At 37.9% G+C, this 14,957-nt stretch overlaps 1 protein-coding gene across 10 annotated transcripts in view; it reads right to left on the bottom strand.

The window, feature by feature from the left end:
- Positions 1–1,488: 1,488 nt before the first annotated feature.
- Positions 1,489–14,957, bottom strand: part of dab2ipa (DAB2 interacting protein a) — a 129,489-nt gene continuing 116,020 nt past the window's right edge. For 9 of the 10 annotated variants that reach the window (XM_048208852.1, XM_048208850.1, XM_048208855.1 and 6 more), the window contains 6 exons: positions 14,026–14,204; positions 11,780–12,677; positions 8,390–8,542; positions 5,577–5,779; positions 4,742–4,829; positions 1,489–3,539 (listed from right to left, as the gene is read on the bottom strand). In XM_048208852.1, the coding sequence (XP_048064809.1) occupies positions 3,372–3,539; positions 4,742–4,829; positions 5,577–5,779; positions 8,390–8,542; positions 11,780–12,677; positions 14,026–14,204 (1,689 nt within the window). In that variant the 3' untranslated portion in view covers positions 1,489–3,371. The remainder of the gene's footprint in view (positions 3,540–4,741; positions 4,830–5,576; positions 5,780–8,389; positions 8,543–11,779; positions 12,678–14,025; positions 14,205–14,957) is intronic. The other variant, XM_048208851.1, reaches the window with a different exon arrangement.

A 14,957-nucleotide genomic window follows, 5' to 3' on the forward strand; every position in this document is an offset into this window, starting at 1 on the left:
TACATACAAAAGTTGGAGAGCTAAAGCAGAAAACAATGTGGAGATTCTTTTTCTCCTTATATATATATATATATATATATATATATATATATATATATATATATATATATATATATATATATCATGCCGAACAGGAAGAAGTTAAAGGTTGTCTTCCTTTAAACCAAGTGACACTAAACAGCAGCCCTTTCACATAATGTATTAAGGGATGAAAAATCATTTTCTTTAATGTTTTAATGTGCCGTACTATTGCCTTCAAAAGTTCATGTGAAATGTTTTATTAGCTTGTTTTCAATTTCTCTGTAATTAACTAGGTTACTATAAAAGTGTGGTCACATTACTGAAATTCCGGACAAAAATTTGTGGACTGTTTATTGTCAACAGTGTAGCGATGTATGAAACAGCTCAAACAGAAGTCACTTTCAAACCAAGTAGATTTCTGATGATTAATGTGGCAAATTCGCAAGGCCAACCTGAACTGCTGTTGCGGGAAATTGTTCACCCGCACGTGTAATTCCTGACCGAGTAGATTCCTATTTTAATTAATGAATTTTGCCCTCAAAAATTTGCCAAACAACAGAAAATGTGACCTCACCTTAAAGGGATTGTTCACCCAAAAGTGAAAATTCTGTCATTTATTACTCACCCTCATGCCGTTCCACACCCGTAAGACCTTCGTTCATCTTCAGAACACAAATTAAGATATCTTAGTTGAAATCCGATGGCTCCGTGAGGCCTCCATAGGGAGCAATGACACTTACTCTCTCAAGATCCATAAAGGTACTAAAAACATTTTTAAATCGGTTCATGTGAGTACAGTGGTTCAATATTAATATTATAAAGGGACGAGAATATCTGCTGTTCGGAGCGCCAAAGTCACGTGATTTCAGCCGTTGGCAGTTTGACACGCGATCTGAATCATGAGTCGACACACTGTGCTCCGATGCTTCCTGAAGCAGTGTTTTGAAATCGGCCATCACTAAATAAGTCGTTATTTAGTTTTTTTGGCGCTCCAAAAATATTCTCGTCGCTTTATAATATTAATATTGAACCACTGTACTCACATGAACCGATTTAAATATGTTTTTAGTACCTTTATGGATCTTCAGAGAGGAAGTGTCCATTACTCCCTATCGGATTTCAACTAAAATATCTTAATTTGTGTTCTGAAGATGAACGAAGGTCTTACGGGTGTGGAACGGCATGAGGGTGAGTAATAAATGACAGAATTTTCATTTTTGGGTGAACTAACCCTTTAAATGTGTGTGTGTAATTTCTGCATCACTAGCCACACTAACCGCAATTGCAAAAATAATGAATGTTCTCGAACCCCACTGGTCAAATAAAAAGACAGTCCCGCCCCCAACCTCACGCCATTGGTTGAATATTTTAACATTCAAACAATTACACACTTCAACTTCAAAGAAATTTAAAGTCCCCATGAAATCAAAATGGTCAGTTCTTATTTGTTTATGGAATATTGCAGTATTTATTAAAAATTATTATTTTTTAAATCGTTTGCCCTCGTATTCTTAAATCAAAATAACTTTCCTTCCCTCTCACAACTACATCTCTGATGACGTGTTTACTAACGTGAGGGCGGGACCCGTCACTCGCATGACATCTCAGCAATTAGCAATCGATCCAATCAATTCCTGATGGACATAATCAAGTCCCGCCCAACATTTTTTCTCATTCGAGAAGCCGTTTCACTCGGATATACGTCACAACAGGGAAGAAAAGATAATCGCGACTTTAATATCGCTTTTTAATGTAGCCCTCAAACTTCTCTTAATTTTGGGGTTGTAACAACAAATATAGTTGAATAAATAAATTAGCTGAACATAATTTAAAATATAAATTAAAAATCAATTCCAAACAACAATTAAACAAAGCATAGTTCCTCTCAAGCCTGTATGATAAATAAAAAAAAATGTAGCGATAATAGGGAATTCTAAGAAAAGGAGATGTTCGATATGAGATTTATACACAAAGTGGTTTGCCCTTGCAGTTTTCCAAAATTATTGTCCCGAACAAACTGATATGAATATTTATACATAAAGAAACTCTGACAGTCTTAAAACTCCATCTCCGAGAACCTGATTTGAATAAAGTTCAGTGAAGCTAAAACAGGCTCGCCTGATACCCGAGCAAACTCTCGGGGTCTGCGAGGTTGACACAACTATTGCCGTGCTGCACCGACTCCCAGCTTGTTTGATGCAAACTGCATTTGAAGAGCAGGAAACATCGCAACTTTTAAGTTAAAAAAAACAGCCACGTACCCTTCACGCATCATCTCAAACCTCTGTCATCCAGTAGAAGTGCTGAATGCTATATGCTTTGTACTTGCTGCTCTGAATAGCCTTTATAACAAGTCCACAGAAGCAGGTTTTGGTTAAAGGGTCCATTCTAATGCTATAGAAAGTGCATAGAGTGGAAGAAAGACATCGTAGGGGGGCAGACACCGATTGTACTGTAGGTATGATGTTGGATATGGAGTCTAATACCGGCCACGTGAACAGCAAGCAGTACGAGGACATTTCTATCCACAGCGTTGGTTGTGATTTTGAGCACAGAGCGTTTCCAGAGGGGTTAAAGTGTGTCGCCATCTTTGCTCTGTCTAAAAGCAGCACCTCAGTGTTCAGTCGGAGCTTACGTTTCTTCTTCTGCAGACCTCAGCACGGGAAATACACACTGTACGAAAAAAAAAAAACAAAAAAAAAGAAAATCTCTTTTCTCTGAAAAGCCCATAAAAAACTATATACATTAATGAGGCGCGTCGTAGGCTAAAACGCAATGCGCATAGAAAAAAAGTATGCAACAAAATGCGATTTTTCTCTTTAACGTTACAAAGAAAAGCGAGCATTTTGTGCTACTGCTGCCCTGGAGTGACACAAGCAACAAAAAAATTCATGTTTACATGAAATGTACAGATGCATCAACAAAAAGAAAGCAGAAAATAGTGTTTCCACAAATAATTACATACTCATGATCATTATTATTATCATGCTAACTCCAATCAAAAGGCATATATGCACAGTTGAAATCTAGAGATAATACAGTATTTGGTCACGGCTAACATCTGTGACCGAGTGGCTCTCATGACAAAGGCTATGAATGGGAATATTCCATTAGACATCTTTGCGTGGCTAATAATCTAAAAGAATTCACGTAAGTCTTTATATACTGACTGAAACAACTGTGTGACATTGTGCAACTCTTAAACATTCTATCCGATTTTGTTCCCAAAGGAGTTATTTTCCGAACTAGTAAAATTTAAACCTGCTGGAGCGCCGTTTTTTCCTTATTATAAGAGAGTTACCCATAGCCCTTGTCCAGCGCATAGCCCTGTGTGTGTGTTTGTATCCACGCTAGCAGTTGCTGCTGTTCCGGAATTCTCCATTTTCCGTGATCTGCAGCTTCGTGGGGTTGGTGGGAGAGATGCCGTTCCTCGTTTGCATGCTGTACCGATCCTTCAGCTGAGACAGAGCGCTCATTAGCCGGGCGTTCGCGGCGTCCAGGGATGCGATTCTCTTCTCCTGTGGGGAGTGACCGTTCATGGAGGTCAGATAGAAGAAGGTGATTAACAGTGCATGATATTTAATGTTTAATTAAAGTCTTTCTACTCCGCAACGGACACAAGGTGACTGGCACGCTTTGGACTGGAACATTACGGATTAATTACAGAGTCCAAAACCCATAAAATTAATTCACAGAGTTTCAATTAAAATTCATGCGGCGACAGCAGTAATCTCTCCTTGTCTTTTCTAAAATAAATCTATGATGTAAACAAAGTCTTTAATGATTTTGATGAGTGCTAAAGTGAATCCACAGTGGGTGGTTTTTATGCTCATCAAACGAGAGATGCTGATTGTCCCCGGAGAACATGGGCGTTTATCATTAAACTTTCAACTGCATTAACACATTAAACCTCAGAGACAAACTCATCACATCATGCTGAAATCTAAACAGAACACAAGAGGGCGCTATGACCCTGCAAATGGGTAGCTGACAATTGATACAAAATGCATCTTTTTTTTTTCTTATTTAATAGAAAATGATTCATTAAATTATATTATCAGCATAAGAACTTGAGTGAAAAGTTAACATTGATTTCTTAGTATTTAGTATGCACCGCTATTGCTTTAATGACAGCAGCGCTCGAGCTGACATGGACTGATGATCATGTACTACAGCCTGATTTGAGAATGATCCAAAAAGCATCTTGTGCTTCAATGGAAGCAAGAAAATTCTTTTGTACAAGAATAATCAATACCACAAATCTGTTTATTTGATTAGTGACTTAGAAATAGTGCAGAATCTTTATCATTTTGTCATTTTTTATTTTAATGTTTTTTTTAATTTTTGGACTTTTGGACTCACCAAGGCTACTTTTATTTAATCAAAATACATAAAAATTTTATTACAATTTAAAATAACTGTTCTCTGTTTTAATGCATTTCAAAATGTAATTTATTCCTGTGATGCAAAGCTGAATTTTCAGCACCATTACTCCAATCTTCAGTGTCACATGATCTTTCAGAAATCATTATATTATACTGATTTGCTGCATTTATAAGAAACATTATTATTTTTTTAGTATTCCTAAATATATTCCATAAAGCTCATTAAACCAAAATGAGAAAATGCTGTTTTAGATAGAATAAAAAACAAAATATAGAGAAACCTCGACTTGTCTTTACAATGAATAAAGACATAACAAAGGTGATTTTGGATGTACCTGGGCTTCGATGATTTTCTGTTTGGAGTCTACGATGGCCTGCATGTCTGCGTGATCTTTCTTCAGCTCCTCTTCAACTGACATCAACCTGGAAAATTACAAATTTCCACATACATCTTTAAGCTGCATATGCTACTTACGTGCTTACTGAACTGAAGTGAATATGAAAATTGAATTGTGTTTGGTTCAAGTGAAAGATAGAGTTGCATGTCATCTGCATACTGGTGAAAGGAAATATTGTACTGATTAATTACACCAGCTAAAGGAAGCATGTAAAGATTAAATAAAGGGCCCATAATCGAGCCTTGAGGAACACCACGCGATATGACGCAATGCCTGGAGGTGTAGGTATCGAGTGTAACATAGTATTCCCTGCTACTTAAGTTGGATCTGAACCAGTCTAAGACAGGACCTGATAGACCGACCCAGTTCTATATGCGCTCATGATCAACAGTGTCAAAAGCAGCACTCGGATCTAAAAGCTCCAAACCACTTGCAGATCATTTTCTGTGCTTCTGTGGTTTGCCTGGAAGCCAGACTGAAATGTCTCATTAAGTTCATTGCTGTTGAGATACTGTAGTTATTGAGCTGTATGGATTTTTTCAATTATTTTACCAAGAAATGGAAGATTAGAGATTGGGCTGTTATTACTGAGCACAGAATACTTAATTTACCATCTGATGATTATCTAGGATTCCTAAAGTTTGGACCCTAATAATATCTAATGGATCATCCTTTATGGGGTTTGAACTACAAAGTTGACTGGATCATAAATCACAAGGCCACACCATCCCAAATTCACCCAAACTCTCCTGCTTTCAGAGCAGATCTTCACCTGGTGATGATGCTCTTCATCTGGAGCTCTTTGTCATCTTGCTGCTTGCGTAATCGCTCCTCCGTGTCCTCCAGCCGGGCCTGGTACTCAAGGAGCATCTTCTGGGTTTGGTCGTCCTGGCTTTTCATGCGAGATTCATACTCTTCCAGCTTTTTAGCAGAAATACGCAGCTTCTCCTGCAGGACAGCTATCTCCTGCTGATACTGAGGAAGGAAAGAGAGAATGAAGAAGTCTAATAGCAGGATTATAGAAGACAAAAGGTGTGTAAAGAGCGAGTTCTCAGATGTGCACGGCTGTGGTTTGAAATGCATATTACATGAATATAGCCCTGCTAATCATCTCGTACCTGTCTGCTAAGCCTGGGAAATCCAGCAAAGCTGTATGAAATATACATAGTAGGTGCTGAATGTTTCAAAGATTATTTTTTCATGCGTCTGGGGCAAACCTGTAGCTCAAACAGTAAAGCATGGTGCTAACAAAGCCAAGGTCATGGGAATGCATGAAATGATAACAGCTATACTTTGAAATCATTCTAAGTTGCGTTGGATAAAAGTGTCTGCTACATGCACAAATGTATATTTGTTACAGTTGCTGGTATACTAATCACACGACGAGGAGATAGAGTCACAATAAGTCTTTACTAGGAGATAAACAGGAATCCACAGGAGCATACACCAACATAGTACGAACAATACCGGACAACACAAGACTAGAAACACAGGGTATATACACGGGATAACAAGGAGGGTGATTGGGAACAGCTGGGTGTGATGATGGTGATGATCAGTTGCCATGGTGACTAACTGGTGGTGGAAAATGGAACAACAACAAGTCCAAAACGGAGTGCACATGTGACAATATTAGCTTACTAACTTTTTTTTTACATTTTTAAGTTTTATGTTGAAATAAGGTTATTTTTCTTTGGGAAATAGTTTTTTTTTTTTTTCTTGTTTATAGTACAAACCTTACAAAAAATGTTTGATTTACTCTTGAACAAATTATTTTCCAATGGGGTAATAAAAACTGATGTTTGATGAATCTGAAAAAAAAAGTAAAAGTAAAACAATAAATGAATAAAATGAAAAAATTAAAAAAAAATAAAAACTGGTAATTTTGATATTAAGTTTAAAAGAAGAAATAGTCATAATGTGAGATATAATGTCGCATTTACTGGAAATGTCAGAATTTTTACTCAAAGGCAAAAAGAATCTTGCATACAAAATCTAGTCTTAATATATTACAAATTTTGCTTTTCAAGTAAATTTATCTTGCTTTAGGGATGTTTACATATATATATATTTTTTTTTTATTATTTTTGCTGTGTTTTTGCTTCAGGCTATTCAGAAACTGAGAAAGAGTGGTATGAAATGTTTTATGCAGTTGTTCTAAGGAGAAAGTTTTTAAGAATTCACTGCTGATACTCTCCATCTTGAGATTCTGCTTGGTCAAGGGCTTATAGATACAGAAACTGACTGCTTTATAAATATGCAAAGACATGAACTAGTAAGCCTGGTTTTGGAGTGTTTTTTCATCTTGTTGTTTTGCATCTAGACTAAAACGTTATTGTGCAATAAGCTCCGTTCCCTTTAGAGGATTCAACCAATCTTCACAGCATCACTTACATTAACAGCTTCAAACAGCACGGATGCAGTGGGGTTTTGCTGAGGGAGAGGATTGAGTATGTGGGTGTACACACTCTGTGCACTCCGCCGGGTTCATTATTGATTAAAGAGCGGGGGAAAGAGACGGCAGACGAGCCTGAACCAGGCGCGTGCTCTCTACTGTTGCAGTGTAGTGATTGGAGCCTGTTTGCCTAAATTACAACACTAGAGAGATCAAGAGGCAACTTTATCTAAAGTCCTTCAGAAGTGCACATCTACTCTTCAAGCAACCTGTCTGCAGTTTGACATCCACCATCCTCATACCAGTTTATGACAAGATGCAGTGACTAAGCAACTAGATCCGAGCTTAAAATATCCTCACGTCTTGGCGCTTGGGAAAAAAAAAGAAAAAAACTTTGGATGGTTCTGTTTTTCTTTACTCTTCTTTAGAGAAGGAAACTGGTTTAAAATGTTAGCAATTTGTTACAGTTCAAAAGTTTGGGGTTGGTAAGATCTTTTACTGTTTTTGAAAGACGTCTCTTATGCTCACCAAGGCTGCATTTATTTGATTAAAAATACAGTAAAAAACCTGAAAAATTATTAGAATTTAAAATAACTATTTTCTATCTTAATGTATATTAAAATGTAATTTGTTCCTGTGAATTTTCAGCATCATTACTCCAGTCTTCAGTGTCACATGATCTTTCAGAAATCATTCTAATATACTGATTTGGTGCTCAAGAAACATTTCTTATTATCAATGTTGAAAAAGTTGCTGCTTAATGTGCTGCTTTTAATGGTTCCTTGCTGAATAAAAAAATATATATTTTTCAACAACAACAACAACAACAACAACAACAACAAAACAATTGCTTAGCTAATGAATATTAATTAGGTTTACATGATTGGTTATTCCAGGAAGGTTACCTAGCAATGTCAGCATGGCCTAAATAATATTCATAAACATGTTGGACGTTACATACTAGGTAACCTTCCTGGAACGACCAATCAGAATCATCAGAAAGTCCATCATGTTCCAGTGATGATAAATAGAGAAAGCAGCTAATGTATTTTATAAGAGATCATCACCGTCTGCAAGCACTTCCTGTCTGTGTGCCCACGGGAGGCTAATTTTGAACACGCAAACAGTAAGCCTGCTGTATTTCTCCTGTTTTTATGCTGCTGTAGCGCAGAATGAGGTCTCATTATTACCTTTTCAGTTGGTGTGAGATCCTCCTTGTTTGGAAAGTCCTCCCGGTGTTTCGAATCTGGGTCAATTCCCTCCTGCTCCAAATATTGCACATTCATATTCAGCAGCCATGCAGCAGTGCGGTCCAACGCATTGGGATTCACAGGGGATGGAGCCTAATAAAAGTTCATTTGAACAAACACACACACAAATGCATTATCGTATCATAATATGGCCATGCTAACATCAAAATGAGACAGCTGCTATCAAATTACACACAAACATACACACGCAAACAAGTGCCTCAAAACTTTTCAAGGTGACAACAACACTTGTGCTCGTTGGAAAAAAACACTTGATCATTTTTTAATGAAGATTCATTCAGCAGACATCAAAGGAACAGTTTGGACAATGCGAGCAGTCATTTAATCACTAGCGCAGCGTCTGCGCTCCAGCAATTAATTCTGCTTGTCTGCTCCGTTCCTTTCGCCTCTGACAGTGAGAGGGCTGCGTGTTCATCTCAACCTAAGAGCCTTGTTTGATTGTAGCGATGCACCAAAAGGCTCATTATCCCCCGAGAGATCGGAGTGCCAAGTTGTTTTAAGGATATCAGCCGAGTGGGAGCTAATTTAGTGGTATCTAAATTAGCTATGGGAATGTAGCAACATAAAGAGACAGAAAGGTTGTGATCAGTTTTAAAATTCTATATAGAACTTGGAACTTTGAGAAGTATAACAACTTTTTCTTGATTGTAGCAATAATAACAATGATTAGGTTTATAACATTTCAGAAAAAAACATGAGTGGCGCTAGCCCTGCAAAACTTGTTGCCGCAACGCTAGTTGTTAGCATGTTGCTATATTGGGCTACTCACTAGCACAGCCCATCAATTCTCTGTGATATTCTGATCTCCAGATATGACTCGGGTCTCCTCTTCAATATAAGTCCTTTGTATTTTTTAAAAACGTTTATTGTCCAAAGAAAAATCATAAGTTCAATTGCCTTGAATAAAAGCAACGTTTGTGATGGCATATGTAGCCTTACACATTTATTAATTACTTCCCATGTTTTAATTAAATTGAGGCCACTAAATTGAGGTAACAAATTCTTAATTCGTGGCGATGATATCTTGTTATTGTTTTTTTATTACATGTATGGACGTAGGACGGTAATAGGTGTGTGTGTAAACCTCACTCCCCTGATCTCAAGAGGCACTCTAGCGACTGACGTAGAGACTGTGGTCTTTGGCTGACTCCCATACCGGCAGACCCGGGTTCGAGTCCCGCTTAGAGCGGGCGGTTCGAACAGAAGTGGTTACATGTGCTTTCAGAAAAAGAGCTTTTCAATACAGTGTAAATCTAGTGGTCAAAAAGATGAATAGCACCTACAAGAAGCACTATCCCATTCAGGGTTATAATAGTTAACTAAAACTAAAACCATGATTTCCATTTCTTGAAATAAAATAAACTTTACTGTAACTGAAATAAAATAAAATATATATAAAAAACTAAACTTATTTTAGGTTCAAGATTCTCATTTCAAGGCACCTTTTCTCTTTTTCATTTTACTAAAATAAAAACTGAAAACAAAACTACAAAAAAAAAACTATATAGACATTAAAAAAAAAAAAAACCCTAAAAAACGAATAAAGAAAATGACAAAAATACAACAAAATTACTAAAATTTAAACTAAAATTAAAATAACATGAAAATTAATTCAAAATATTAACAAAACTATAATAGCATCTCAATAGGTTGTTTGCACATGACGTCACAGCAGCAGCGCGAATGAGTCTGGAGGGCAGGGACTGGTTTTTCTATAGGAATCCTATCAAAAACTCAAAATTCGCATGTTTTGCGTCGTTTATGGTTGCTCAAATCGATAAAATCGAGAACCCAGAAGGTGTTTATATCGTTTACATAACTTATACCGTTTTTTATAACTTATTTCGTTTTTTAACTTTAAAAGTTGTCGCCTTTTATAGCGTTTTGCGTCTGCTGATACTTAAATGAATATGGATACCTGCTTACCTTTTTGACTTGGTTAAATATTCACATTCTTCATGCTATCGTTTGCAGGGAGGATAAGATATTTTATCCTATTTAATTATAATTTTGGTATTTTCACTTCAGTTTTGTAGTATTGTGTTCACAATGTTGATCTGGTTACCATGAGAACAGTGTCACGCGCTGCTGCTTCATCCATCGTATCGTAGAAAATGTCCAAATAAAATAAATGTGTTCAACAAGCTGACAGAAGTCGATCCATTTATTTGTTGGAAGCGTGTAAATTTAACTAGTTTTAATGTTGTTTTTGTAAATATTCAACTTCCCATATGGCCACGAAGGGGAATCGGAGGGTCACGTTCAGGACAGACACGCTGTATTTTTGTATTTATTTCAACAAATGACAACCAAAATCAAACCCATAGAAGCTCGTGAACAGTTCTGAAGTGGCTGTGTGCAAGTTATAATCATTCACAAGCCGAGTGATCATACTCTAAAACATAATGTTAATTATTACACAAAATACAAAACTCAGCAAAGTATGTGATTATTTTGAGTGAAAGGCAGTGGCTTTATTTAGTGACATTATTACATTTGCTAGTCCTCTTCCCTCACCTTCTCAACCAAGGCGAAAATTGTATTACCGTCCTTTTTTTTTTTTTCCACGAACGATATCGTGAGTTCCTATTACAATTCTCGATTCAGCATAAATGACCTACAATGGCGACATTTTTCACAATTACGACAGAAAATCAAAGTACTGCTCTAACTTCACTAGTAGAAAGGCAGCGCGATATAAACAAACCCAGACTAGAACTGAACACGGCGTGACAGCAGCTTCACATCCTCTATATCTACCTCCTCGATGACAGGAAACTCTTTTAATTCAGCGGAAAAGTCGCTCCTCTTCATAACATAAAGATCGCGTCCAACATATGTTGTGATTTTCTGTTTAATACCTTTCTAAACCAGCAAAGAAAGGACTTTTCCCCATCTCTTCCATTCTAATTTTCACTGCTTGCCCTCCATCGGAATTTCGCGCGTCACCAGAACCACGTGATTGCAAACAACACAGCCGCTGGTTTTACATCTACAGTTTTGACAACATTTGATTGTAAACATACAAAAGTAACTGTTAAAAACTATTAGGACATTTGGGTACATTGGCGCTGATCAAGTAAAATAAATGAATCATGAATTGCTTAATAAAATCGGTTTTAGTCAACAAGCACATGTTTTCGTTAAATGACATGCTGAATATTTAATTTTGCACTACAATGTTATTTTTGTTGAGTAAAATTAGTTTTCTAAAATTCAACTATGTGTTATGACAATTTTTTTTACTAAAATTAAAAGATACTTTCATCAAAAGGACAAAAACTAAAAATGTTGTCACAATTAACTCACTTGTTTGTGCAGGGTCCGCTGCTTGGATTCTGGACTGTCCCCTTTGGAGGATGACGACTGCTGCCTTAGTCTGGTACCGCTGCTTGGCCAGTCAGGAGATGATGACATCATGCTTCCACTGGAGGGGCGGGGGTAGGGTGCGGTGTTGAGCATATTGGGTGGAGTGCGGCCTCTTGTGACGGTCGGAGGCGGCTGGTCTATCCGGCGCTGCGGCCCTGCGCTGTTCTGCCGCGGTACGTTGGTCTGGTGTTGAGTCTCGGTGAGGGAAAGCTGTCTGCGGGTGAACTCTCCAGAACGGCGAAGGAACTCATCCCCGCTACTGCCCCCTCCACCACTGGCCCCCGTGCTGGACTGGCTCAGGAAAGGGTGCTTTGAGCCCGCAGTAGCTGCTTCCTCTGCGTTACTCTGGGAGCTGATGGAACTCTGGCATTCAGATCCCGAATCGGCCACCGCACGGGGCGACACAGCCAATCCGGCGGCCATCTGGTACACGGGGTTCTGAAACGAGAGCGGGGCCAGCAGCTGGGACCTTCCCGGGGCGGTCTCTGTGCTTGGTGTCGTGGGGGTCTGAGCTGCCCTCCTCAGGGTCGGGCCGCTGGGCGTGTTGCCCTTAGCAGTGCGGGTAGTCCACACTCCCGTGCCCTGGCCGACGGAGGTCTGGCTGTCATTGATGGGGTCGCTGAAGGAGGTGTTGGGAGCGCTCTCAAGAGAACGGCTGTCCTGCAGGTCCACCATTGACAAGCTCTTGCTGCCGTTGGGGATCTGAACATCTGGCTCGTTGGCCTCCGAGTAACTGGAGCTGCGGGCAGGCGATGGCTGAATCACAGAATTCCTCGTTACGAAAAACAGATCCTTGTTTTCGGGGGTCGGCGAGGGCAGCCGAGTGAAATCCACCAACCTGTCCAAGTGGCGACAGGACAAAATTGAAGATCACAGCTGTTCTTTAATTCAAATCAAACTCATTATTTGCCACTCTAGCTCATTTGCATGGCTAATGGATGTGTGTGCTGATATGACAGATCACAGTCCAAACACTGTACTTTGGCAAAATATTGCTGCACACTAAGTCTCATGACAGAAATATAGCTTTGATTCAAGACTACATTAAAAAATATGCCTTTCTGTGCAAGAGGATAAACCACACTGAAGCCACCCTGAAGTTTTTTTTTTTTTGCACATGAAGAAAAGGAAAGTATAAACAATGTCTTGCTTGGTTCTCTCCAGTCTAAACAAATCAGGATAAGTCTGGCCATATTAACTGCATGCATTATATTGCCTCTTTCTACCTTTACACGTTCAAAAGTTTAGGGTGACATTTAAAAAAAAAAAAAGAAATTAATACTTTTATTAGGCAAGGAAGGATTAAATCAATCAAAAGTGACAGTAAAGACATTTATAATGTTACAAAAGATTTCTGTTTCAAATAAATTATTTGTGTTATTTTGAACTCTATTCATCAAAAAATCCTGAAAAAATCTATCACGGTTTCCACAAAAATATTTTCAACAATAATAAATAATTATTGAGCACCAAATATTAGAGCATATTAGAATGATTTCTGAAGGATCATGTGACACTGAAGACTGGAGTAATGATGCTGAAAATTTAGCTTTGCATCACAGGAATAAATTACATTTATATTCAAATAGAAAACAGTTTTAATTTGTAATATTTCACAATATTATTGTTTTTATTTTATCAAATAAATTAATGCAGCCTTGGTGAGCATAAGAGATTTCTTTCAAAAAAAAAAAAAAAAAAAAAAAAAAAAAAAATATATATATATATAATTTTTTTTTTTTTTTTTTTTTTTTTTTTTGAAATAAACCTTTGAATGGTTTATTTATGCATTTGGCAAACAGTTCTATTCAAAATGACTGACTGTGCATTCATACATGTTATCAGTACTATTTGTGTTCCCAAAGAACTGAACCCATAACCTTGGCATGGCTAGTACTGTGCTCTTTCAGTTGAGAAAATTAATGCATATGTAGATTTGTAATAGATCTGAAAACAAATTATTATTATATAGATCCAATTAATCTTCTTTGAAAGCACAGAGTGACCATTCAAGCAGCAAGAGATGATGTGCCACTTTATAAGAGCCTTGCTCGGGAAATGTTACACCTTCATTTTTACCGTATTCCACAATAGAATGATAGCTTGCACTTTACAACTTAGTCTACACTAGGCTGAAATGGAAAAGTCTGGCTCTGTGAGACTACTTACTGTATAGCTTGTCTTACCCTGTGATCTCACTGTCCATGACCATTTTCTGCAGACCGGTAGACAGGCTGCTGCTGGGTAAACTGGGTGAGCCCACGCGCTCGGTGGGAGACGACACAGGGACTCCGGTGGGGTTCGTCAGGGCTGAATTCACGTCCCGCAGGATCCGTGCTAGAGGACCCAGCTTAGTGATAGTACTCTACAATACAATGGAGAATGAATTGTGACTGACTGGATTCAAACTTGATGGAGCGCTAAACTCACTCTGGTGGGTAAAAGACAATACATCACTACAGAAAAACAACTTAAAATAAAGTTTAGTATGTTATTCCAGCACAGTTTGGAGCAGTACGACAGGAGAGGTTGTGCATTACAGTGATTTTACTGTTCAGTGGGTGTTGTTAGATTCAACACAAGTGGAGTGTGAATCTTAATAGTCAATTGCTGGTGTTAATGACAGTGCACAATTTAGCCTAACAGTAAGATGACTTTTAATACTGTAACTGTTTTATGGTTTCTAGAAACATAGTGCCTAAATATTAAAGAGGCCATATCATGCCCTTTTTACAAAGTCATGATTTTGTTTTGGGGTCTGATAGAATAGATGTTTAAAAACATTATTTTTCAGATATTTTACATTGTTGCAGCACCTCTCTTTCCAGTCTGTCAGTAACGCTCTGTTTAGTTCCAGTCTTTATGAAGCCCCTCTTGTGCTTTGATTGGTCTAGCCGACCAATAGGTCGTGTTTCGGAAATGTCACACCCCTTACCGTAATAGCAAGTTTTACACAACCCTTTTTTGTGTATGCCTTGGGTGGGAACTATTCAAATGAGGAATACTGTGATGTGTTCGTTCCCGGAGAAAACTCAAGACTGAAATGGAGGCGTTTCAGAAACAGTGCTTACTGATATAGAGAATAACTCTCTTTGAAATTACTTTGTGCTTTGTAACT

The sequence above is a fragment of the Megalobrama amblycephala genome, linkage group LG12, assembly GCF_018812025.1.
Source record: "Megalobrama amblycephala isolate DHTTF-2021 linkage group LG12, ASM1881202v1, whole genome shotgun sequence".
Taxonomy (NCBI): Eukaryota; Metazoa; Chordata; class Actinopteri; order Cypriniformes; family Xenocyprididae; genus Megalobrama; species Megalobrama amblycephala.